Source organism: Pseudorca crassidens, chromosome 11 (genome assembly GCF_039906515.1).
Source record: "Pseudorca crassidens isolate mPseCra1 chromosome 11, mPseCra1.hap1, whole genome shotgun sequence".
NCBI classification, from domain to species: Eukaryota; Metazoa; Chordata; class Mammalia; order Artiodactyla; family Delphinidae; genus Pseudorca; species Pseudorca crassidens.
Window position 1 is genome coordinate 17,152,170 of NC_090306.1, and position 27,195 is coordinate 17,179,364.

The 27,195-nt window shown below is 39.4% G+C and overlaps 1 protein-coding gene across 1 annotated transcript; it reads right to left on the reverse strand.

Moving 5' to 3' along the window:
• Positions 1–18,509: 18,509 nt before the first annotated feature.
• Positions 18,510–26,189, reverse strand: KCNJ8 (potassium inwardly rectifying channel subfamily J member 8). The gene is made up of 3 exons (XM_067695872.1): positions 25,840–26,189; positions 24,566–25,006; positions 18,510–19,580 (listed from the first exon to the last, which is right to left on the reverse strand). The coding sequence occupies exons 2-3, from the start codon at positions 24,937–24,939 to the stop codon at positions 18,680–18,682; spliced, it is 1,275 nt and encodes a 424-aa protein (XP_067551973.1). The 5' UTR covers positions 24,940–25,006; positions 25,840–26,189; the 3' UTR covers positions 18,510–18,679.
• Between the last annotated feature and the right edge of the window lie 1,006 nt (positions 26,190–27,195).

Here is a 27,195-nt window from a genome sequence, read left to right on the forward strand (position 1 = left end):
GTGACCAGAAAAAAATACTTTGTATGATTTAAATCTTGAATTTGTTAAGACTTATTATTTGGTCTTGCATGTCTATCCTGGAGAATGTTCCATGTTCACTTGAGAAAAATATATATTCTGCTGCTGTTGGAGGGAGTCTTTTGTATATATCTGTTAGGTCCAATTGATCTATAGTGTTGTTCAAGTCCTTCATTTTCTTATTGATCTTCTGCCTGTTTTTTTTATCCATTATTGAAAGTGAGACATTTACATCTCCTGCAATTCTTATGTTGTTGTCCATTTCTCCCTTTTGTTCTGTCGTAGTTTGCTTCACATACTTAGGAGCTCTGAGGTTTGGGCATAAATATTTATAATTATTATATCTTTTTGGTGAATTGACTCTTTGTTATTATATAATGTCCTTCTTTGTCTCTGGTAACAGTTTTACATGAAGTCTATTTTTTCTGATATTAATATGGCCGCCCTTTTTCTTTCTTGTTTACCATTTGTATGCAATATCTTTTTACATCTTTTTACTTTCAGCCTATGTGTGTTCTTAGGTCTAAAGTGGGTCTCTTGTAGAGAGCATGTAATTGGATCATGTTTTGTTATCTATTCAGCCAATTTATGTCTTCTGATTTATATTTAAATATATTACTTTATAACATTAAAATATATTTACTTTATATTTAAATTAATTATGGATAGGGAAGAACTTACTATTGCCATTTTGTTGTCTGTATGCCTTGTAGCTTTTTTGTCCTTCCTTTCTTCTCTTACTGTCTTCCTTTGTGTTTTCCTCTCATATTCTGTTTTGTATATTCTATAGATATTTTCTTTGTTACCATTGCAATTACATAAAATGTCTTAAAGTTTTAGAATTCTATTTTAAATTAATAAGAAATTAACTTCCATTGCATACAAAAACTCTTCTCCTTTAGAGCTCTACCCCCTAACTTGATGTTATTGGTGTCACAAATAACATCTTTATATATTGTATACCAATTAACATAGTTAATTTTTTGCAGTTATAGTAACTTTTTGTGCTTTTGTCATTTAAATTCTATGCACCAAAGTTGCTGAAATACAGATTCATGTATTTGCTTTTACTAGAGAACTTTATATTTTAATGTGGCTTTAAGTTGCTGTCTACCAATATTTTGTTTCAACTTGAAGGACTCCTTTTAGCTTTTATTGTAGAGCAGGTCTAGTAGTAAGGAGCTCCTTCAGCTTTTGTTTACCTGGGAAACTCTTAGCTTCTCCTTTATTTTTGAAGTATAGTTTTTCTGGTTATAGTATTCTTGGTTGACAGATTTTTGTTGTTGTTATTCAACACTTTGAATATATCATCCTACTACCTCTGGCCTGCAAAGTTTCTTCTAACAAATCCCCTGATAATTATATGGACATTCCCTTTTCTGTGACAAGTTGCTTATGTCTGCTGCTTTCAAGATTCTTTCTTTGTTTTTGATGTTAGGCAGTTTGATTATGTGCCTCGTTGTAGTTCTCTTTGGGTTTATACTCACTGGAGATTTTTTTGTTTGTTTGTTTTTAATATTTCCATTGGATACTTTTTAAGAGTTTCTGTCTCTTTGTTGATATTCTCATTTTGTTCATACATAATTTTCCTGATTTCTTTTCATTGTCTACCTATATTCTCTTTTAGCTCATTGAACATCATTTTGACAATTATTTTAAATTCACTGTCAGCTCAAAGATCTGCATTTTTTTAGCGTTGGTTTCTGGAGTTTTATTTTGTTCCATTGATGGAGCCATGTTTCCCTGTTTCCTTTGTGCTCCTCAATCGTTTGCTGAGATTTGGGCGTTTGAAGAAAACAACTACCTCTCCTAGTTTTTGCATACTGGCTTCTTACAGGAGAAGACCTTCAGCAATCAACCTGGCTAGAGGTTCCAGGACCTTTCAAACATTTTCTGATCTTACTCTCCTTGGCATTTGCATGTGGAACTGTAGCTGTAATGTGCCTGGTTGCTAGCCTATTTTCAGCAGCTTCCAAATTATGCCATCAGTGCAGTCAGTACTTGTAGTCAGGAGAGACAGAAACCAGTCTCTCAGGCAGCCCCCAGACAAGCTAGAACCTTGGCTGCATGGTCCACTCTTTTGTTTCTGTCCAGAGAGAGAAGTACCATTATGGGAGACTTCCTCTCTGTTGCACCACACCAGCATTATGCTACATTGGGGGAGGGGCATGGACTGGCATGCAAAACTCACAAGATTTCCTACCTACCCGTTTTCCTGAATCTCTTCTTGGCTTTACATTGGCCTGGATGATGTAGCTTCTCAGCTGGTCTCTAGAGTTCTCACAAAAGTATTCTGGTCTGTATATCACTGTTAACTCAGTGTCTCTGTGAAGGAAGGAGGGCCTGGGGCTTCTTTTTTTCCCATCTTGCTTATGTCATTGTACGGGATTGCCTTTTGTATAGTGAATGACCACCCCAAATTGATTTGTTTTTTTAAATCCCTGTTGTTATAAGTTTATTTTTCTTAACACTGAATATGTTTTCCTGGAAGTTCCATTGACTCCTGCTCTTTGTGTCTCTCTGAGGAACCTAAACCTGTATTAATATTAGTGTCTTAGCATAGTGCCTTCCCAGCACATTTATCTGTTTGCTTTACATATTGGAAGCTACAAGTGAAGTAACTAGCCAGTAACCTCTATGTCAAGCTATACTTTCCACCCATTTGGGAAAACCTCTCTTGCATTAAATTTACAACTGCAAAATATGTTTTTAAACAATTGCTTAAATGCAAAATATGTTTTTAAACAATTGTTAAACAATTGCTTAAACAATTGCTTAAATATGTTTTTAAACAATTTCTTAAAAACATTCAAACGTTTTTATTGAGCTATTTTTCAAGCATTATTACAGTCTGTCTCATTACTTTATAAATAGATACAGTTATGGGTGAGGCGATAGATTCCTTGTTAAGTACTTGCCAAAACTTATCTGGTGTCTCAGCTACCAGTTGGCAAATCGTAGGTCATTAAGTGGTTTGCCCAGACTCTGAAAAAATGTGGGTAGCTTATAGAAGAAGCTATTTTTACAACATACTGTTTTTTCTTAATGCCTTGAAATGAATAAACCCTGAATTCTGTGAATATAGAGCATAAAGTAAGAAAACGCTTGCTTTTGAAAATCTTTTCTGTCAAGAAAACACCACCTCCCTTTCAGCCTGTCCCAGTGTAGTTGAAGGGGTACTGCAATTTTTATATGGGAACTACTTTATTTTTCTTTTTGCTCATGAGAAGAACGGATTTATACTTGTTTTTCCCTTTGATTATTATTCCAACCAAGATGCCTTGAGTAAATTTTCCAAGAAAATGGAGCACTAGAGGATTTTTTCCTATATAGATCTGGGGGTCTGTTTATTTGTTTAGAGTTTGTGTCTAGGGTGTCTGGAGAGTGATTAGGAAGGTTAGTCTGTGAATCTGGACACAGAGCTTTATGGGGTCCGCTCTCATTCTCCATTCTCCTCTTCTGCTTCCGCCCTGTAACTGACACCAGCAGAAGCAGCAGGGCTGGCCTGGCGTTCCCGACAGATTCCGTCTGCAACAGACGGGAATGGCACAGGTTGCCATTCTCCAGCCTAGGCAGCTTCACCTGACACATTGAGTCACCTTGAAATTGTCACTAGGGAGCCTGTTCTCACCATGTTTCCAGACAAGGTGTCCAATCTCAATGTAAATATCTTTGGTAAGCATCCTGGTCAAAATGATTTTTTTATGACCTCAGATGGAGGACAAGACTGTATTTGTAGAGACTAGTGGAAGTCTGGCTCCAGAAATGGAGTGATTATTTACGAGATGTAAACTCAATGGTCTGGTGAGTGTGTCCTAAGTGAGATAGTGACCTAGTCTAATTTTCTCCACTATTTTCTTATTCACTCTGTTCCTTTTTTCTTTTCGCACCTTGTCTTTCCCTTCCCCTCCCCCACTCTCCAGATGCAAGGATTTCTGAGGATGGTGAGATTATGGCTTACATCCATGTTTTTATAGCCTTCCTCTTTGGCCTTTTAAGAAGGTGAAGCCAGATGCTTCAAAGTTGTGCTTATGGTGTTTCCCTTCCAGTTACAAAGCTCCTTTTCTGCAGTTTTATTTCCTTAGCTGGGTGTCTAAGAAAAGTCAAAAAACTAACGAATGCAGAGAATTGTGTTAGTGACTGAGATAACATAAGGTGTTGTCACTCAAGGGGTATTTACACCCTAGTTGTGTGTGCAAGAGAGACCTGGTTCCTAACCAAAGGCAAGCACTGCAAATCCCTGCTGAGTTTTTAGTGTTTTGAAGAAGAAGAAGAAAGAGAAGGAGAAGGAGGAGAAGGAGAAGAGGGGGAGGGGGGAGGGAGAGGGAGAGGAGGAGGGGGAGTTCTAGGGTGACAACAGGTCCCACATTTACATAAGGTAACTCCAAACTCGTGTTCTGCCCATTCCAGTTGCCTTGTTGTTTGCAGTAAGTTTACCTATCACACTGCTTCACACCCACCCACAGTCCATAGAACCACCTGAGTTTCTTTTCACTTTACGGGTGTTGTTACCTCTGTCACCTCCGGGGTACTGAAAGTAAAGGTTTCCTTTAACTTTACCCATAAGAGGACTCTTAGAGCTGATCCAAGTCTCTCTGGGGCCCTGAAAGTAAAGAGGATGCAGTAGTGTAGGTGGCATTGAGCAGTTCTCAACTCTGATTTTGACTAGCGGGGGGGTGGGCAGGAGGTAAGAAGGGTTACAATGTATCAGTCTCCCTACTTTTATTTTAAAAAATAAAAAAACTTTAATGATGTGAATCATTTGATGTTAGCTGAGTGTAAGTTGTAACTTTCATCTTTCCAGACACGTTCTAGAATAAGATTCCACAGTGTAAGAAGCTTCCCTTGAGCCTGAGATGGAAATAAGGTCATTTTCCCAGGGGAGTAACCCATGGAGCAAGCGTTTTAAATAAACAAACTGCCTGATTCTGACTTGAAATGAGCAGTAGTTATTGAGATTTACTGCAACTGACTTTGGACCTCATACAAATGTTGAATTAAGACAGACTTCTTATTAACTAAAATGGAGTCTCCCTTTTGGCAGATGCAATAGAAAAGCTCCTTTTCCCAGATTCTGGGAGATTCAATTGCCCTCTCACCCCCAAGATGGGTCACTAAGCATCGTAACAGGAGAAGCAAGTACTTTCTGTAAGCGTTGTATAAGTGGTCTGATTTCAAAACTCATAAAACAAAGTAGCACAATTCATTTATAATGGGAAAACTTGGGACAGCCTTTCAAGCCAGTTTAAAAATATAGCAACTCACAGTTAAAATCACTTCATATATATGACATGATTTAAATCGTGTCATATATATGATATATGTAATTGTGATAAATATGGTGTGATTTTAATATTTCTGCCCATTTTTCCCCCCAACAAATATATTGTACAGTGGAAGGATACTGGGAGCCAGGTGAATTAATTTGACCCTCTTTTAAACAACTTCACCTTTAGGATGTTCACCTACAAAATGAAGAGGGTTGCTTTACATAACCTCAGAGTTTCCTTTTAATGTTAGCATTCTAAGAATCTATAACTCTTCATTCTTCTATGGCAGATGAGAAATAGCTCAGCGTTTTTAAGGAGGCTCAGCTCTCTTATGCCTGCCCTGCTAGAAATATTTAAATATAAGGATGTGAAAATGATGTGATCCAGGCTCAATTTCCAGCCATAAAATAATTGAGGATTTGGAAGTGGAGGAAGACTGGCTTGCTTTAGAGAAATGAACAGACACAGAATAGAGAGGGAATGACCAAGAGTGCAAGCCTATATCTCACCAGGACCATGGCAAAGTGACCACTTTTAAAAAAAATGTGAGCTCAAGATGGAATATGGTAGGATGCAGATGAAGTGGAACCAGTACTTGGATCAACTACAGGAGTCCTGAATTATCAACCTAAGTTGATGGTGAGGGGAAGGCTTTAGAAAAACACCCATCTAACACTCTTCTCAGTCTTAGATGTGTAAGAGGATGCATAGAGGGACTTTCTCCTCACCCAGAATTGGCAACTGGGGCTAACCCTGGGGTCAAAGAGTGCAACTTACCCCATGTATCCTGTTGATTGACGGGAAACCTATAGCCTCTTCACCCAACCTGTCCCTAGCATTTATAAGGGATGACAGAACTTGCCTCTCACGGTTAGCTACAGCTTCAAATCTTCCTGCATTTTCTGTGCCTGTATAAGAAGACTCTGGGAAGAAGGGTAATGGTTAAAGTCATGTGTCATCATTTGAATGGCGAGTTCTGTGGCTTTTCCTCTCATTCCCCATGAGACAAGGCTCTAAGAGATTCACTCATAAAGTTAACGGATGCCTGAAAAATATAAGGACGCCTCTTTCACTCTCTGGATGGATGTTGACTAAACTGTAGTTCTTACAGGTCCTCTCAGTATAGAGAGGGTAGCCAACTTTTTGATAAAGCTTTACTTGTGTTCCCTGGAGTTTGCAAGCCCTATATGAATATGAAGGCTAGTGTCTGTTTGTCATTTGGACAATTCTGAAAGTATGAGCCTTGCTAGAATTGATGGTGACGACAGAGTGAAGAGATTGTGTTATAATATCCCTGGGAAAATGAGGGAAACACTTCACCCCAGACAAGATACAGAAGAGGATCTCAGTTCTTTCTGAACCTCCAAGTGAAGGAGTAGGGATAAAGGGTAGGGCAGGTAGAAGGGGGTGTTCCAGTCTTACCCAAGGGGAACTAGGGCAGGTCAACTTTAAGACGGCATCCAATGATCTCAGCATCCTAGTATTCACAACCTTGACTCTCTTTTAACCAATAGAGTAAGGCAAAGGTGATGGAATGTCACTTCCAGGACTTTTTTATTAAGAGTGTAATTTACATCTTGCTAGCTGACTCTCTTTATTGCCTTCTTGGCCTGCATGCTTTGATGAAGCATGCAACCATGTTGGGAGGCCCATGTGGCAAGGAACTGAGGGCGGCCATGGGCCGACCATCAGCTAGGAACTGAGGCCCTCAATCCAACAGGTCACAAGCATCTGAATGCTGCCCACAGCCACGTGAGCTCGGAAGCAGATTCTTTCCCAGTTAAGTGTTTAGATGAGATTTCTTTGAGCCTCATGAGAGACCTTGAAGCGGAGGCCCTAGCTTAGACACTGTGAGATAATAAATGTATGTTGTGTTTTAAGCCATTAAGTTTGTGGTAATTGTTACACAGCAATAGATATCCAATACAGAGACAGTGAAAGCATGGCCACTGGCAAAGGATGAATGGAGGGTGGGAAGACCCTCACTGAGCGAAGCTAAAATCACCCCAAGAAAAATACATACATATATTCATGGAGACCGTAACATTGGGAGAGGCTACGAGCAACACATGGAAACATACTGGGTACCAGTTACATAAGGTATTTTCTACCATCTCTCTTACTCCCACTTGTCTCCCTGATACTCATGATGTCAAAAAGAAGAGGGAGGAGAAGTCCCAAAGATAGGCCATTCCTTGAAGGTGAGGGAGGGGGAGGAGAATGAAAAGAAGGGGCCACATCCCCCCATTCACTTCAAATCCCCTGGGCCACAGCTTTGCCAGTGGTAGGAGAGTAGAAGTTTTTCCTCTGATACGTGATTAAAATTTTAAATGAACATAGTTTTTGGAAGTTGCTCAAACATTCATTAAGAGATTTTCTACACAACCAGAAAGGGAAATTTGACAGAATCTACACAGGACAGTGCTTGGAAGATAATTAATCTGTTTCATGTATGTACTATATACCTTCACCAAGTTTAGACTCTTCATTAAATGGGTAATGCATGACCACAGCCAAGGAGTCTGAGGCTCTGGAAATTGGAGGATGCCTTGGGAAAGGAGTTTTAGTCTCTGAACTGTAACAAAATGTATCAATGCCTGAGAAGCACCAAGAACTATCTTTGTCCACTGATATGCAACCAACTGATATAACATGGAAAACCCTAAATGTTTCACAGCAGTTTGTCAATACCTGCATGTAACCTCTGATGAAACCTGACTGGGATATTTCTTGAGTCATATATACCTGAATCAAGTCAGGATGTTAAATCGTCTTAAAATATGATTTGAAGAGGACCATAATGACTCAAAGAGACTTGTTTTTCTTTCTCTGTCACTTCAATACTATTGATCATTCTTATCCTTTGGAGAGTTCTCCTATTTTAGGGTTTCTGTAATAAATTTTCCAGGTTTTTCCCTTGCCTTTCTTATACTTTTCTTTTTTTTTTTAACAGACTTTTCCCTCTTTTTGTCTCTCTAAAGTTTAGCAAATTTTCTTCCTGGCTCTACTTAGTATTCTCTCTTCTCTAGCAGGACTGGTCAAATTTGAGTTGTCTATGCAGATGCCACCCAAACATACACACACACATTTATTCCTCATCTTCCATTCTTTGAATGAAGAAAAAACCCAACACAAATGATAGTTACTTTTCTTTGATCCCCTACTGCCCCTGGCTTTCTTCTCAGTAAATTTCAAAATATCAGAGATTTTCTGTCTCACAATGTCCTGTGCGTCTGTCTTTTTTTACACTCTTCTTACTCTAATCCTAGTAGAAGCCCTCATTACCTGTTGCCTAGGCTGGTACAATTACCTCCAATCCGACCTTTATGCCTCTCTGTTCTCAAAACAGTCCAACATATTGTTAATAAAACTGTTTTCATAAAGTGAAACCATGATCACATCCCTTGTTTAAACTTTCTCTTTCCTTCTAAATTAAATCCATACTCCTCACCCCAAAACTCAAAGCCTAATATGACCCAATAGGGTCATATTAGGGTCATAATATGACCCTAATCTACTTTCTGAATTCATCTCTGTCCTCTTTCTCATTTATTTCCTCCATGAAGACTTCAACTTATCCCTTCTTGTTGTTCTCTAGCAAGCCACTTTTTTTTTTTTTCCTTTTTTTTTTTTTTTAAACTTTGTTTTAGGCTGCATTGGGTCTTTGCTGCACGCGGGCTTTCTCTAGTTGCGGCAAGCGGGGCCTATTCTTCGTTGCAGTGCACGGGCTTCTCATTGCGGTGACTTCTCTTGTTGCAGAGCACGGGCTCTAGGAGTGCGGGCTTCAGTGGTTGCGGCATGTGGACTCAGTAGTTGCGGCGCTCAGGCCCTAGAGCGCAGGCTCAGTAGTTGTGGCACAGGGGCTTAGTTGCTCCGCGGCATGTGGGATCTTCCCGGACCAGGGCTCGAACCTGTGTCCCCTGCTTTGGCAGGCGGATTCTTAACCATTGCGCCGCCAGGGAAGTCCGCAAGCCCCATTCTTTTCCACTTTGCTCACAGCTACCAGAATAAACTCTAAATATATATAAATTAGATGGTGACGATCCCTGCCCAAGTCCTTTCAGTGTCTCCCCATTCCTTCTAGAGTAAAAGTGGAGGCCTTTTGTGCTCTGACTCTTCAATCCCTCTTCCCCCCAGGCATATGGCCTTTGTCTTATTACTCGGAACATGCCCTGTCTCAAGCTTTTGTCCTTCTCATTGCCTTTCCTCTGGCAACTTCTTGTCCTACAGGTTTCAATTGAAATTGGAGTTTGGGATTGACATATACACACTACTGTATATAAAATAGATAACCAACAAGGACCTACTATATAGCACAAGGAACTATACTCAGTGTTCTGTAAGACTGAGTAATAACCTATAAGGGTAAAGAATCTCCTAACACAACACTGTAAATCAACTATGCTCCAATAAAATTGTTAAAAATAAAACAAATAAATAAAAACAAAGATTTCACGTTTTCAGAGAGGGTTTCCTACCTCATCCCACCTAAAGAATTGCCCACGGCCTACCCAGTCATTCATATCACTTTGTTTATTTTCTTCACTACTTTTTACCTCTAGCTGAAATTATCTTGTGGTTAAAAAAACTTTTTTGGTTACTTTTTTGTTGCTTGTTGTTCTTCACAACATTATAAAAGCCACGAAGCCAGGGACCTTGTCTATCTTGCTCACAGCTGTGTTCCCAGCATTTAACAGTATCATACCACCTTGCTTAATAAATATATGTTGAATGAGTTAATGCCACTTATTCTGCATTCGTTGTACTCCTTGCCATCTCTGCCTGTTGAAATAGTGCCCATCATTTAAGCCCATCTCGAAGTCTTCCCTCTCTTTTGTCTTGATATCTGAATGTTATTCCCACCCTCAAGTTTTTACATAGTCTTTTGTTTGGACACCTCTTATGGCCCTGCCAGGTTCTGCCTTGTTATTTTAAACCTTCCACCATCTCTTCATTGGATTACAATTTTCTTTAGCAATGAGGTTTTGTTATGTTCATGCTTACATCTAATTACTGTGCCCAAACAATTGTAGTTATATACATAGTTGACATGTTGAATTAAAAGGCAAAAAATAACGCTAAAGTTTCACAAATGATTTCCTAATTCTGTTGGTTCTAGGGCTTAGAGGACGTTTGTGTCTCTGGAGCTAATTATTCATAGAGGATTTTTTTTTTATACTCATCAGTGGTACCAATTAATAGTTGTAAAGGCAGATAATGTAAGCCACATCATTTTAAGGAAAAATCAAGTATAACATTTTTTCCCTTTTTGTTTTTGTAGTAAAATAATTGGTTCCATGGATAGGGACATCTAATAGGTCTAAAGGAACCATAATGGGAAGTTGACTTGAATTTAAAAAGCAGGAGTAAGTAAATAGGATTTGACTACCCTACCAAAACTTAAAATATCAAAACTATTTTCAAGTATAATTTGTTAGAATTCCATTAGTGCCTGTTTCTAGCAGTGCCTCTCTTATGCTGATATAATTCATTCTATTTCTGCCATTTTTCACTCTCTGTTTTTTTTTTTGTACTCTTGACTTTAACTGGATTCACTGACTAGTCTTACCTCTTGGTGGTCTGGACATTCTTCACACTGTTTTTATTCTAATCTCCTTGTTGTTACATTATAGTTTTAGCAAATATATATAAAATTTTCTATTCTGTAAGTATTTCTAATTACCACTAAGGATGAGCATTACCATGGCTGTGGCAATAATAATTTCTGGAGCATACTGATGACATTAAGAGGTTGTTGGTGGTTTTGTTCTAGGTGTGATAATTTATTTTAAAGGTTCCTTATCTTTTAGATATGTAATAAAATATTTACAGATAAAAGCATATAATGCTGGGAGTAATTCAAAACAATCAGAGAAAGAGAAAGGGAATTCTAGGGGGGCAAAAGAGGAAAGACCAATGAGTTGGTCATTGTTGAGGTGGGAGATAAATATATGGAGTTTATTATATTATTCTCTCCACTTCTGCATGTTTGAAATTTTCTCTAATAAAAGATTAAAAAGAGAAAAGAGTCACATTTTCCCCCAATAAAATACAATTGGTTTTGATGGTGGTTTGCAAAAGGAAGTCAGGGACAGAATCATTTTATTTTGAATAAACACACAGAAAATCTTTTATTCAAGGGCCAGACATGTTATTTAAATTTGATAAATTCTGCATGTTTGCTGAACACTTGTTCTTTGTTATATTTGCCATAGCTGCCACTCCGAGCATTCCAGACTAAGCTCTCTGTACGTCTTCTTCTGTACGTGGCCTCCACGATGACGCACGTTTCCACAGCCACTGCACATCCTGGACAACCAGCTTGCTCTTTCTCTCAAATCCAGGGTAATACCATTCAAGTGCAAAGGCTAAAGTTGTGCCAGGAATCCTTTCTGCCTAATGGTAGTTCCACCTAAAATGGGAATATCGTAAGTTGAATTATGTTCCTGGGTGACTTTTTTTTTGGTGAAGATTTAATGTCAATGTCGAATTTAGGCCCTTTAGAGAATGCCAAAATTGTGATCTGTTAAAAAGTGTATCAACATGCATAATCTTTAAACATAAATTGTGACCCAATGTTAGGAAACTTCAAAGGGCATTGAATAAAACTTTAATTCAAATGCTACCCTCAACTGAGATCCTCTTCTTTTTCTCTCTATCACTTTGGTGGCCCAAGTCATCTGCAGGCCCAGAGCCCCCTTGGTCTCATGGGAGACCCGAGGGAGTAGATTCCCAGGTCCTCACAGTGCCAAGCATCGTCCACAGAGCAGCCCATGTCTCTATAGCCCTGCACTATCCCCATATCACTGTCTGTTCCTGCTTCTGTTTCCAGATCGTACTGTCTCTGAACTTTGGATATTTTCTGACCTCTGCTGCAGATCCTCTTGTCCAGCCACTCTGTTCCTTCTTTTGAGTGAATCTGGGTCTTATGTCTCAGCTCTGGTTAGTTTTCCCAGCAAATCCATTCCATCTTCTTTATATTTCCCAGAAATTCCTCAGGGTTTCTTTCCCATTGATGAAAAGCTATCTTATTAATGGGACTGCACTAGATTAATTTTGATTTAAAGTTTTTGTGTTTTGTTATTTTAGTGATAAGGGGATGAGCTAAAGGCAAAGCTTATCATTTTGAGTTAAAAATCCTACTCACACTCATTCAGTTTTCTAATGATACTAATAATTTGATTTACAGTGTTATATTAGTTTCATGTGTACAGCATAGTGATTTGGTATTTTTATAGATTATACTCCATTAAAAGTTATTACAAGATAATGGCTATAATCCTTGTTGCTTATCTATTACTTAGTAGTTTGTATTTCTTTTCTTTTTGGCCAAGATGCATGGCATGCGGCATCTTAGTTCCCTGACCATGGATTGAACCCAGGCCCTGGCAGTGAAAGCACCAAATTCTAACCACTGGACCACCAGGGAATTCCAGTGTAGTCTGTATTTCTCTCTTTTTTTTTTTTTTTTAGTCTGTATTTCTTAATCCCATATCCCTAACTTACCCTCCCCTCTTCCTCTCCACACTGGTAATCACTAGCTTATTTTCTATATCTGCGAGCCTGTTTCTGTTTTGCACACACATTCATTTGTATTGTTTTTTAAGATCCACATATAAGTGATATCATACAGTATTTGTCTTTCTCTATCTAATTTATTTCACTAAGCAGCATAATATTCTCTAGGTCCATCCACTTTGCTCATTCTTTTCATTCTTTTTATGGCTGAGTAATATTCCATTTTATACACACGCACAAACACACACACGTACCACATCTTCTTACGTCATCGGCCCGGTCAAAGCTGGTCTCCACCACCTATGTGTCCGGTCCGTGGGAGGGGAAAGAAGGTACAGAAACATAAGCTCAGAGTTTTTAAAATCAAGAATGGGAAGTGGTCCATTGACTTCTGTTCATGGGCCATTGGCCCCAAATCAGGCACATGGCCACAGCTAACAGAGACAGAGGAATGTGTTGGCTCTAGCTGAACAACTCTGTTGCTATGAAAGAAAGGATGAATGGATTTGGGGGAGGTAACTGTCAGGCTGCTTCACCATCTATTTTAGGCAAACACTGTGATAAGCTGTCTGGGGGAAAGACAGTCTGAGGAGAGATGCATATGATATCCAAAAGTTATATAGTGCCAGATATTATGAAATAACCAATAAACACAGTCCACACTGTGGAGATAAAGAAGTAATTTAGACGGAGGATTTGAGAAGGCTTTGTAAAAGTAGTAATTTTGTTAGGCACAGAGTTTCAAGCTCAGAGACTTGCAGACTTGTGTGGGAGAGTGAATATGAGTGAAGCAGTCAGTGAACTTGAAGCACTATGTTATACATTGTAGTATTTTACACATTGCACTATTCGAAGGGGTTAGGAAGCAAAGCTGTAAACCGTGCGTTGGAATCAAACCGCAAGGAGCCTCGACTAGTATGCTTAAAGAGTGTAGACTTTTTTCACCGGTCAATGGCGAGTAAGTGAAGACTCCTGAAAAATCTGTTAATGTATCTATTAATAAGTGAAAAGTATATTTTAACTTCAGTTTTACAGGTAACTGTTTTATCCTCCACTTTTTCACTGTTTATTCAATACAAGCTGAAGTAGTCCAATAGTATGTGGAAATCCAGCCTTAATATTTTTGTTTTCTCAAGTGATTAAAATAAACACGGTGAAAAATAAGAGTTTCATTTAAATTATGCCAGAGAGTGTTGGAGTTGGGGGAGGGGTGTCATACAGTACTGGCAAGAAAATCTCCATGAGAACCGGAACAACGATTGAAAATGAGTACTAATGAAGATAGAAATACTCTAAAATGAAATTGGGCTCTGCTGTGGTATTTTGAGCTGAAGTTAAAGGCTGATTAAGATTTTCATGAACTTAAACTTGAATCTGTGCAGTAAATTATCAAGGGAGGTGTAATTAGGGTCACTTCCTTCCTAGATCTCTGGGGAATTCCCATCACCATTGATGAGAATTGTGCATAAAGATCATGGGAAGAGCATGGCCCTTGGGTTTCCTCTTAAACAGCCTGTAGGATTTGTTATGGTTATTTTAATGCACTGGTCCTTGGAGACACTAATTTCAGTTCTGCCTCTACTTTGGACATGGTGAAAATGACAAAAGTTGTGGGTGGGAACCCCAAGAGATGCAGATATCTTTTCATTCTTTCTTCTTTATCTATAATTATTTTATTATCTGTGAGGAAATTTCTTTTCCAAAAATGCCAAATCTGTAAACAACAGTAAAAAATAAATGATTCCAACCAATGGAGGGGAAAAAGTGCCACCCCATGTTTACTAAGCGGCTAATAAATTCTCTGGGAGTTAGACTTTCTTTGGGAACTGAGGTCATCTCTTTAAGTCTCTGCTGGTTCTGAGACACCTGAGTGTTAAAACACTTGACCAGAGAGTTAGAAATATCTGAGTCCAGGGGACCATGATTTTTACTCAGAGAAAGTCTTGAGCCAAGTGGCAAATGATGAGGAATTGTAGAATAAAACCGTGGGACTGGGATAATGTAAAGCAGGAAAAAAAATGACAGCTCTAAAGATGAGCAGTGTTCTATTTTCTCACCCAGTTCTCCACAAAACTATCCCGTGGCACAGCTCTGGATCTTCCGTTGCCTTCCCACGCCTGCCCAGTAACCAAGGGTAGGTCTCGATTTTGATCATGCAATTCTGGCACCTAAGCCAGTGTTCCTCTCCTGATACTTTCCATCTCAAAGTATTTGGGTGCAGAATCAACACCTAACCTGCTTATAAATTTCCGCTCCTCCATAAAGAGAAGAAACACACCTAGTTTTTTTTTTGCCAGATGGTGAATGTCAGACATGGTAGAAGATCAATATATATTACTGGATAAATAAACTAATGACAGATACATGAAACCAGAAATATCCTCTGTAGGTAAAATGTTTCCCTTTACACTTTGTAGTATTCTACACATTATACTATCTGACAACAGGCAGGTGGCATGTATCAAATAAGCAGGAAAAGCAACTGGGTATGGGCATAAGGTCTCTGCTGCAGAATTTTTAAGAGATCAGATTCATGTTGCAAAGATCTTTTTTCTCTGTTCTAGAGAACGAATATAATGCACTGAATGTCATTTACTAAGAATCCAATTAATTTCGAGGCAGTCTTTCATTTCTAGCTTTTGTCCTTTGTGAATGAATCAAACTATTTTAAGCCCTTTATATACATTAGCTACCTTAGTTCTTACAGCAACTTATGAGGTAGGTACTATAATCATTTTGATTTTATGTATGAGGAAAATGAGGCACAAATATTAATTTTGTCAAGACCTCACAGATGCTAAGTGTTAAAACTGAAATTTAAAGCAAGAGAGTCTGACTGCGGAGTCTATTTTCTTAACCACTGTACTGCACTGTCTCATGAGATGGCACTGGAGCAGAAATCCTAAATAATCCCAGGAGGCCTTCTGGGGAAATGTTCCTGGTAGAAGCAAACCCATGATATGAAAGAATGTATGGCTCTGTTTCAGAGAACAGCAAGGCCAGAGCTGTAGCGTGGAAATGATTCAGGGGAAAAGGTAATAATAAGATGTAGTGGCTTGTGGGCCCTGGAAAAGGTTTCGATTTTCATTTTTAGAAAAATGAAAAGACATAGGAGGGTGTTAAGCAGAGGTGTGATGTAATATGATCTAAAAGAATATTGTAGCTGCTGTATGATGACTAGGACGGAAGCGAAGAATCTAAGTATTTAATATAAAATAATATTTAAATTCAATACATAAGTCAAAATTATATACACACACACACATATAAAGAATCTTATTTTCTAAAACTAAACTAAATAGTTCCAAAACTGCTTAGCCAGTTAAATATATTTTGGTAAAAATAGGTTCTGAAATCATTGTAATGTTCTAAAACACTTGCAGATTTTTAGAAATTGATGTGACCTTTTGTTTGGTGTGGCTGTCACTAGCTAAATGATGTCCTTATCTGAGCCATGACTTGACATAGGGGTCCCATCAAACTCTTCCACCGACTTCCCCATGAGATCAATGGCCATCAGGTCCTTGGCACCCAGCCTTTGGTTGCAGCTGGAAGGTGGCTGGTGGAACTGCTCTAACTCCATTGCTAGATTTGCCCCTGGCTGCCAAGGATCTCTGTATCACCTGGACTCAGTAATCCTGCATCTCAGCCCCACTATGCCCAGACATTGCCTGCCCCACAGCCTGTGTCACCTTCACAGATGTTGAGCTGCCCCTGCACAGAACAGGGAAGCACTGTGCATGTTCTTTTTGCTGGTGTGGCAGTTGCCTTCTGCATCTGTCTGGTTTCCCTGGGATGGGAGAGGGGGACCCACATCTATGCCAGAACTGCTAGGAGGTCTGATATCCAACTCTGTAATCACTGGTGGGCTAAATCTGATTAAGGTAGATTTTTCTTTAGCAAACTGAAAACTGTACAGAAATGTTTCAATATACCAATGTCCATAGATGAAGTAAAATAAATAGAGACCCCGAAAATCTGTGTAAAAGGCTACACAAGAGCTCAATTTTCTGATGTTTAGCTATGTGAAATATGAGAATAAGCCTGTAGCTTACTAGCTTTGTACTTCTCTCCCTGTGCCCTCATCCCTTCCTTGAAGAGGCAAGAGCTAAGGATGATTAAATCAAGGGTTGATAGAACATCTCACTTTAGCAATTGAGATAATGCTAAATCTTTATATGCCAGGCCTGCATTCAGATATTATTGAGAAGGAGATGTAGTTTTAAGATGGGAGGTGGGAGACGCAAAGAAAAAAGGTTACAGGATTTCCATGGTACATCAAGCTCAAATAGAAAAACCAAGAGAACATTCTAAAACTTTGAATGAAATGAAATCGACATGAAATTTTAAAAACGTAGTTCCCTTGGAACAACAGATCTCAAAGAGAGGGACCCTCAGAGAGAGCGATCTCAGAGGTGAATGTCCTCACTGTGTGATCGCTGTTTCACATGCCTCTAAAAACGTGTTGTTTTTCCTTGAGCTTTCACTAGGGATAATTTTGTGAAAGAGAAATTGCAAAACTACAGTGAATACAAAGAAAGTATTTTAATAAAATATTCACTATAGTGGAGGCTCTCAACAAGAACTGAGAAGGCAGAAGAAGTAGCTGTCCCCTTGGGAATCCAGTCCTAAATGACACGGGAATGCTCTTAGCTTTTCTCCAAAAGCTCCTTGCCTAGTTCTGCCAACAGGTGGCCATGAGGGGGACAAAGAAACCTCTGGAGGTCACTGTGAAGAACCAAGTGAATGAAGAGAATCCACTTAGAAGTAGATGAGAGCTAAGCAGCTTTTGTTGTTTGTTTTTAATAAAAAATATTTTTCCAACTCACAGGGAAATGGGTAAAACTTTTCAGCTTAAATGTTTCTTCTGTGAGTTGTTCTTAGTCAGTTGGTACCTCCTATGGCTGGTCTTTAAGCAGCTGGGAGCCCCAGCAGGACTGCAGACACCTGGCTGAGCACCGGGGAAAATGCAGAACTAAGCAGTTTTTCTGTGGGAAATCCAAAAATAGATTTGCAAGTTTCTATTCATGCTTTCAAGGCTCTGAATGAGAAGTTAACAGGAACTTTGCTTCATCAATCATATTGTGGGGTGATTTATAGCTTTGAAACTTTGAGCCTTATACTACAATAGTTGATTTAATGGAATAGGAATTTTGATTTCTAGTTAGATTCAATTATGTTCATGTGGAAACATGCTAGAATTGAACTCAGTTGTTGTTGTTTTCCAATTTCACAGATGTCCCTGCTTAAAATTTTAGTGTAATTTTCCTAATACTAGTTATGCTTATACTATACAATTTGAGGAAAAAATAAAATTCAGTATTTAAAAAATAAAAAATAAACAACAGAACAAAACAAAACTAAGCAGTTTTTGTCTTAAGCAGGCTTCTTACCTGGTGCAGTTAAAAAAAAAAAAAGAGAGAGAGAGAGAAAGAGAGAAAGGAAAAACACAGTTTTGGGGCCCCCTGCCCATTCTATCACATTTCAAGAGTGAACAATAGAAACAGAGACAACTGTGGTGTCACCCGCTAAGTATTTCATAAAGCATCATCCCTTGGTCCACTTTCATATTCAAGGTCTATTACTATTAATGTAATTCTTGGGTTTCAAATTGAGAGAAATGAGAGCATTTCCCCTACATAACTTAAGCCTATCTCTGCGAATACTGCATGGATGAAACAAGTGAGCCAAGAACCCTCCAGCTTGTGTGTTACTGTTTATTGACACAGAAAGTGCTGCTGTTGGAATATGCATATCATTTAGTGCATTAAGATAAAGAAGGACAAATTATTGTGTTCCAGCTCTGTTTCAGTCTGTGCCCTGTAGAAACTCTTCAACATCTTATCAAAGACTTTCTGGGGGTTGTGTTGTTGTCAGGATTCCGACGTGTTCTGATTTCCTTCTGGAGTCATAAATTGCACCTTGGGCACCATGAGGGATGAATTGTTCCGGCGGATGGAATTATTCCTCCTCATGGAATTGTTTCTTCTCATGGAATTGCGCTTCCTCAGAGAATTCTGGTGGGACAGTTCACTCTTCTGGAGGGTTTGGATAAGAATGGAAGGCTTTTCGTCCAGCTCTCGGGCGCTGCACCTCGGAGCCGCTACCTTCACGGTGTTGCCAAATTTGGAGTAATCCACGGAATACACGCCTTCCTCCTCGGTTACGATGGACACGAAGCGATGGCCCCATTGGATCTCCTCAGCGATGTAGGAGGTTCTCGCTTGGGTGGTAATGCCAGTAGTTTCGACCACTCCTTCCAGAATCACGATGACCTCCAGGTCTTGGTTGGCAAGGTCAGTGGCGGAGATATCATACAAGGGGCTGCGCTTGTCAATCACGTGGCAGATGATCAAAGGGGCCACCAGAAAAATGTTATTACTCTCAAGGGGGTTATCAACGGGAATGTCTAGTTGGTGAATAGGCACCACCTCCCCTTCGGGTGTCGTGGTTTTCTTGACCACCTGGATGCGCACCGATGCACTGATGATCATGCTTTTCCTTAGGTCGCCCACACGGAACATGAAACACAGTTTGCCATTTCGGACTGCGATCACCGCATGGCGGCTGAAAATCAAGGTTTCCGCCCTTCTGTGAGCCTGGGCTGTTTTCATGAATATGCAGCCCAACATGACTGCATTGATGATCAAACCCACAATGTTCTGGAGAATCAGGACTGTGATGGCCAGAGGGCATTCCTCTGTCATCATTCTCCCGCCAAACCCAATTGTCACTTGAACTTCAATGGAGAAGAGGAAAGCAGAGGTGAAAGACCTGTAAGAAATGAGACCAGAAAACAATGCCATTGGATCAGATTTTGAATCACGAAATAACAGGCTAAGTTGAATTTTGCGTTTTCTTCCTCTAAAGGCTATTTTTTAAAAAAAAAATTATTAAAGTATAGTTGCTTTACAATGTTGTGTTAGTTGTTTCAGGTGTGCAGCAAAGTGAAATATATATATATGTGTATACACACACACACATTCATATTCTTTTTCAGGTTCTTTCCATTACAGGTTATTATAAGATATTGAGTATAGTTCCCTGTGCTATACAGTAGGTCCTTGTTGGTTATCCATTTTATATATAGTAGTGTGTATATGTTAATCCCAAACTCCTTATTTATCCCTCCCTCACCCTTTCCCCTTTGGTAACCATAAGTTTGTTTTCTATGTCTGTGACTCTATTTCTGTTTTGTAACTAAGTTCATTTCTATCATTTTTTAAGATTCCACATATAAGCGATATCACATGATATTTGTCTTTCTCTGTCTGATTTACTTCATTTAGTATGATAATCTCTAGGTCCATCCATGTTGCTGCAAATGCCATTATTTCATTCTTTTTATGGCCGAGTAATATTCCATTGTGTATATATATCTATCTATATATAGATATAGATATATACACACCACATCTTCTTTATCCATTCATTTGTCGATGTCCAAAGGCTATTTTTAAAAATTTATTTATTTATTTATTATCTTTGGCTGCGTTGGGTCTTCATTGCTGCGCACGGGCTTTCTCTAGTTGCGGTGAGAGGGGGCTACTCTTTGTTGCTGTGCGTGGGCTTCTCATCGCAGTGGCTTCTCTTGTTGCAGAGCACGGGCTCTAGAGCACAGGCTCAGTAGTTGTGATGCACGGGCTCAGTTGCTCCGTGGCATGTGGCATCTTCCCGGACCAGGGGTCAAACCATGTCCCCTGCATTGGCAGGCAGATTTTTAACCACTGCGCCACCAGGGAAGTCCCATGTCCAAAGGCTGTTAAAGGCTTTTAGAAAGACCATCCACCTTAATGTATCAAATGTCCAGTTCTAAACACAAGTACTTGTTCATTCTCTCCCTCTCTCTCTCTCTCCGCATGCATCTACCTCCAGGCTTCTGGGATACACTTCTATTAATGTTTTCAAATCATGTAATGATGGGCCTGTTTATGTGAAAACATTAAAATAATACCTAGACATATTTAGATTTATAGGCTTATTTTACTTCGTGAAATTTTCTTCCAGGTTGATGTCTATTATTTATTGCCTGTCTGTGTTTAAGTGACTTGAGTCATGTGGGAAGTACTGAGTAATAAGTGAACTTTTTATTATTTACAACCTTTAAAAGTCATACTCCCTAACAAACACTGCTTGTGTACCTTATATAGAGAAAGCACAGTGCTAAAGAGTGATACAAAGCACATCATTCAAAGATACTAGTATTTTTAATTAAAAAAAACCATGTTGTGCCATTTGGAACGAAACATGTTTTCTTACTGATTGTCTCGTTTTGTTCTCTAAGTGATCTAGAGAATACTGAAGTTATTAAAGGAAGGATTTGAGGTAGAGATAGATAAGTGACTGTGTCAAGATTCCATAATTAATAAGAACACGAATTCTCTTAATTCTGGGCTAGTCTCCGAAAGAATCACAGGGAAGGGGCCAACAAGTGTCAGGGTTTTCTTGGGAAGCTTTTTCAAACTGCACTCTCTTCCTCAGCTCAGTGTAAACCCTGATTTGGTAGTTTAGGGTGGACCTGGATAAAACTTTGGAAAAGCTTGCAGATAATTCTGTTTTATCTCCCCTGGTTGAGAAGCACCACATTTGGTTATTCTTATCACTAATTTCTTCATTTAACTACATATCCTACACTGCTGTAGCTTCTTAATAGAAACAGTCTTAGTCTTGTGTTTGCCCTACACCCCAATTTCAAACTTTTCTAATTTTATAGACGAGAGACCATCTGTCAAAGTATTAGCTGTGTATTAATGCCACACACAATGAGAGACCAAATATTAAATATTTGAATACTAAGTTAAGTACTGCACTTTGGCGGGACACCGTGAATGGTAGGCAAGCACACGCAGGTGATCTTTTTCTATTCAGGTTCATAATCAGGGATTTTTATTTTTTTAATTGAAAGATAGTTGATTCTTCTAATTAACTTTTAAATGGAGTGTGAAAATTGCCTTCCTTACCCCTTTTGTTGCTCAAACGATTCATGAAAAGCAATGATTGCTTTTTGCACTAGCTACACATGAGCTAATACTGAATGATCCAAAAACATGGCAAAGAATAAGAAAAGACCCCAGTGAAGGGGCACGGATACAACATTGATTTCTAATTATACATGCTTCAGGGAGCAGCGTATGATGAATATGCTCAGATGTTTCATTTTAACGGCTTAAGATATCATTCATGTGCCATATTGTGTATGTTGTTTATTTTATGAAAGAACTTACTTCCAAACATTATATTGTGCAAGACCCAGCCTTTTATGAGCACCTGTCATGCTAAACAACCTCAAGAGATGAAAGTGTTTAACTGTTCATTTGTTCTTCTACAGAGGGAGTGAGGCTGAATTAGAAGAGGAAATATATTGGTTTATTTTCTGACTCATGTTAGAAAGTCATCCACGTGAAAGGGAAAGTGAGCCAGCCTGGAAGGAGAATGTTAAATGTTATCTGGATACACTGGAGAATGTTCATTACAATCAGTTGTTTTCGGTTCTGATGACAAGGTGAGACACTGAACTTATGAAAGGAAAGGAAATGCGAAGAATTAGACATATTATTAGTCATCTTTTAAATCCCTTTTGGGAGAGAATAGAGATTTTTTCTGTTTCTATTTTTTTTTTTTTTTTGGTGAAAAAGTATTATGTACGGTTGGTTAAGATTAAATTGTATGTTGCATCGAAGTATAAATAGTACCACAATGCTAAAATAAAACCAGTAAGATTTTAACCTTACAAGATGTCCAATACTATTTTTTTAGGTAAGAAGTGCAATTTAAAATGCTAAGATTAAATCAACTATATTTTAATAAAAATTTTTAAAAAAGAAATATGCTTTAGAGAATCACCTAATGAAAAATAAATAAATAAAATGCTAAAACTCTCATACTGATAAGATCAAGTGTGTCTCCTTGTATCTGTGATGCCATTTCTCATAGTGAATCGAATGTTCAAACCAGCAGGAATACATCAGGGGGATAAACATGCCTCAGAACACCTCTTGTTGAACAATAAAAGCTAGCAGTAAAACAGCTTTTAATAACCAGTGCACTCCATCAAGTTCTTTTACAAAATCATTGAAAATATCTCACTTTTGATGACATATCTTTAATAAATTGCTTAATGACTTTTTTCCCACAGGAAAAGCCAATATATTTGTCTTGTGAATAAAATCTGTCCTTTATTTTTCCGAGGTTTATCATTTCTGTTTCTTTTATCTCTTTTTATGTGTATCTACTTCATGTTTATTAAAAATGTACCTTGATAAGAAAATGATTCACCAACATCAGTGCCAATAAATTTCTTAAAGAGAAATATTATAGATAATGCTATCTGACCTACATATACCCGTTAAACACAGTATTTTGTTCCTTTATATTTGGTGTACTGATGATCACCTACATTCTTCATCTATATTTTCTTTGAGACAAAAGTCTGTGGCAAGTTTAAGACAAGAAAACAATATCTAACTCGATGGTAAAGGCAGTGGATCGATTCAATTTGTTTTTCTCCTCAAAATCTGAGCTGAAATCTGTGGCATGTGATCTCTACGACAAATACCGCAACCCCCCTTGATAAGCTGGCATTGCAACTATTCAGGCAATGGAAGGATGGACAAGTTTACAGTCTGAGTTTCTGCTTCTTGCAGCGGTATGCTAATTTCATAAGATTTCAGGGTCATCAAAGGTCTTATTCTTTACAGTTTCCTGGAAGAATGGTGCTTACTCAGTTGCTTTGCTTTATGAATTATGTGAATTTGGAATATATTGAGAAAAGGTCCTGGAAAAGTTGCTAGCATAACTACTAATGTTTCACTGCAGAGTGCATATTTTTGCAATTGATATTACCTTTTTCCATCTTCCAACAAAATAAGAGACAAATCCCTCCAAGTAAATGTTCTTAGGCCATGTGAAACTATGAGAGGAGAATCACTGAAATCAAATTCACTTTACTTATCTTTGAAATATTTACAATATAAGAGAAAAAAAGCAAAATTAGGGCAATCTAGGAACTGTCTTCCTATCCTACTAAAACTTTTAGAGAAAACCACAACACGAAGTCACTTCTACATAATCTCTTCCATTAAAAATTTGGACCAATCTCCATTAAAAAATAATTTTTTTCTAGTTCTGAATCTCAGCATAACTTCTAATTTTGGAATTCAATGCAAGCAATCAGCTATTTAAGATAATCTTGATAAAGAAGGGCTTATGTTTATTTCATTTCTGGTGGATTAAAAAAATTTTTTTTTAATCTAGAACACCTCTCCACCAGTGTTTTCCCATTTTTCTCATTATTTCTGAAAATGTCACTGGTAAGAGAAGTTGTGGAAAAACATTACTAGCATTTGCACAATATTTTTTGTTGATCAGAGATATTGCCTTGTGGATGCTGGAACTATGGACAGCAGCTTTTTCAGACTGAAAACTCAGTATGTGGTTTTTCTGAGGAAGGCGCTCTGTGGAATCCTTTGAACCACGACCATTTTAAAATAACTGGTATAATATTTTCAAGGCCAGCTCAAAGGATTGAAGCGCTACATTTTCAAAGACTCGTCATCCATAAAGCTGCATCTGAGAAGATTTTTAATACATTGGATTGGTTTTGTTGTTGTTGTTATGTTTTTACTGTTTTGCTTCTGAAGGTACTGAAACAAACTCTTTAGTTCACTTGCAACAAAATAACAGAGTGAAGAGAGAAAGGACAGTTTCATCTCTTTTTCTGTACTGTTTTCCACCCCTGCCTCATCCCGCTGCATTCTTACCTGACGTTAGTCACACACACGGTGGACTCCAAGCCACTTTTCTCCATCCCACTTTTCTCCATGTAAGCATAGATGTCCCCGTGGGCAAAGGCCACCAGCCACCACATGATGGCGAAGAGCAGCCAGCTGCAGAGGAACGACATGGTAAAGATGACCAGGGTGTGGCGCCATTTCAGGTCCACCAAGGTAGTGAAGATGTCCTGGAGGAACCGTCCTTGCTCCCGGATGTTCTTGTGCGCCAGGTTGCAGGCCCCGCTCTTGGCGATGAAGCGGGCCTTGGGCAGGCGGTCCCTGATGCGCGGTTTGCGCAGGTTCTCCGCGGCTATGCGCGCCAGCACATACTCCTCGGGGATGATGCTCTTTCTGGCCAACATCGTCCCGTCACCATAGCCAGCCTATGCACCTGTCTCCGACCTGCCTCTCCTTCCCTCGAGACCCGTCCTGCAGGAGGGAAACGAAGATTAAAAACTTTTCCCCCTATTTTCCTCACCTCTTCAGTCCTTGCATGTAGGGGTGTGTCTATACATTCCAGGTGACGTGCAAAGCTAAAGGTATGATCTTATTAATGTAAACACGAGCCTAGTTAGTGCTTGAGTTCTTGGATCCCGGAAAAATTACTTGGTCTGAACCAGAACTGTTTTAATATTCCTTATCGTTTTGAACACATAAGAGCACAGCCTTAGTTAAACAAAACCAAGAGCCTTCCTGTAAACAGCAGGCTCAGTGATAATTCTGAAATTACCCGCGTCTGTAGATTAGTGCAAGGATACCAGCACGCGACGTCTATGAGGAAAATTAAGGATCTATTTACTAAACTATTCACATGATGTAGCAATATTAAAAGTAAAGAGGGGAAATTCTTTTTCTGTTATTTTTAGAAATAGGCAAAGGCCGTGAGCTCCTGCGTAGTATAAATGTTTCTTGTAATTCGACAAAATAATAATAAGCAATGTGCTATGTAACCTGAAAATTACGTAGAGGTATTTTAAATTTGAAAGAAGTGTGAGTTGCATTTTTTTTTTCTTTTAAAAATCCCACTGGAACTCATAATGTAATAGCTTGAAAACTTCTTGACGACGAAGGGATCAAACATACAAGCTGCAGGAAAAACCCCGGACAATAGCCTGCGGTCTGCGGATAGAGTCAATTAAAAGAGTGTGCCCCGAAATTCCATCCGACGCTGTCAACCTCGCCCGTGTTCTGCATTTTCAATCGTTTGCGGGGACGCGTTCAGCCTCCCCCTCCCCTCCGCTTAGAGGAGCGTTGAAACTTACAGACTCTGGCGAGCGGGCGCAGCGGCCGCACCTCCCCGCACACGCCGGCCGACCGCGAGCGGGTCCCTCGCTGTCCCATCTCCGGGCGCGGGAGCGGGGACCGCGACTGCCGGAGGGACAGATCCCGGGGCCGCGCGTCCTAGGGAGAAGAGTTAAAATAATAAAAGGTGCAGTTGAATCTGAACGCGGGAGGGCTGGAGGGAGGGGGATGGGTGTCGCTCTTCCCCTCCCCCTGCTCGGCTCTATCCCTTGGCCGCTGCCGACGACGGAGGAGAGGCTTGGGGAGAGGAGCTGGGGCGTGATGCTCCACAAATCAGCCTCCCACTTCGGGCTTTGACGCGCACAAGACCTCTGAGGCCGAAATTGCTGAGATGAGGGAGGGAGGGGGTGGGGGAGAGGCGAGACCCGGGGAGGTAGGGAGCCCGCCGGAGGGAGGGGCGACGGGGGGTGGAGGGCGGGGCCTGTAGAACCAGCCTTTTTCCCAGTAGCTGCGACCCCCCGCAGCCAGCGTGACACGCATGTCTTTAAAAGGCTCCCAGCTCCGGGGAGAGAACTTTCTGAGTTCGAGTTCACTGACGTAAAGAGATTTTTTTTTTTTTTAACCTGGGTAGATAACTGTGCTACTTCAGGTTACATAAAACCAGATATAGAGATCAGAAAATAGTCTTCTGACGCATCCAGGCTGCGTGCACACATACTGATTTACATTAAATTTCCGTCTAGTAGGGATGATAAGTGGAAGTAGTGTTCTGAAACCCACTTCGTGTTGACATATTTCTTCGCCAGCCAAAGCTGGTTCTCAGGGAATTAAATACACACACAAACACACAACTACGACAAAAAAAAAAAAAAAAAGTGGAAGAAGAAAACCGCTCGAAGTCTCTTCCAATACAAAAATTTTACCCCGAACAGGGACTGCAGTCAACACTTCAGAACTCAAACCGTCATTCTTCAGTAATTGGTGGCTTTCTGAAATGTGGCAGCTTCTCGGTCTTGTCTAGATGGCCTCAATGATAAAAAAGAGCCATTACGCACAAGAAAGTTATACAGTAAATATCTTTCTGTAGCTTTTTGAAAAGGAGCCAGCAAAGACAAATGTGCTTTCTCCCACAGGTCAGGCCTCCTGATTTGGCACTTGTGTTAATGGAAACTTTAATTCTTGGAAATTTCATGTATTTTCCAAGACTCAGGACAGAAAGTGTATGGAGCATAAACAATGTGTTCATTTAATTACCAAGAGACCTAAAATTAGTCTTTGATGAAGGCAAATGAAGAATCATTTTTCCCCCTTGCAGATAGAGCTGCTTAACCCCTTCAATTTGAGCCTGGGGATCCTCGTCTGTTAGTGGTAGCTCT

What these genes read in the sequence shown, in the direction of transcription:
- KCNJ8 (XM_067695872.1), bottom strand. Translation starts at nt 24,939, where the DNA reads ATGTTGGCCAGAAAGAGCATCATCCCCGAGGAGTATGTGCTGGCGCGC. An exon ending in GTGTGTGTGACTAACGTCAG is followed by an intron (nt 19,581 to 24,565) that starts GTAAGAATGCAG and finishes CATTTCTTACAG; the next exon opens with GTCTTTCACCTCTGCTTTCC.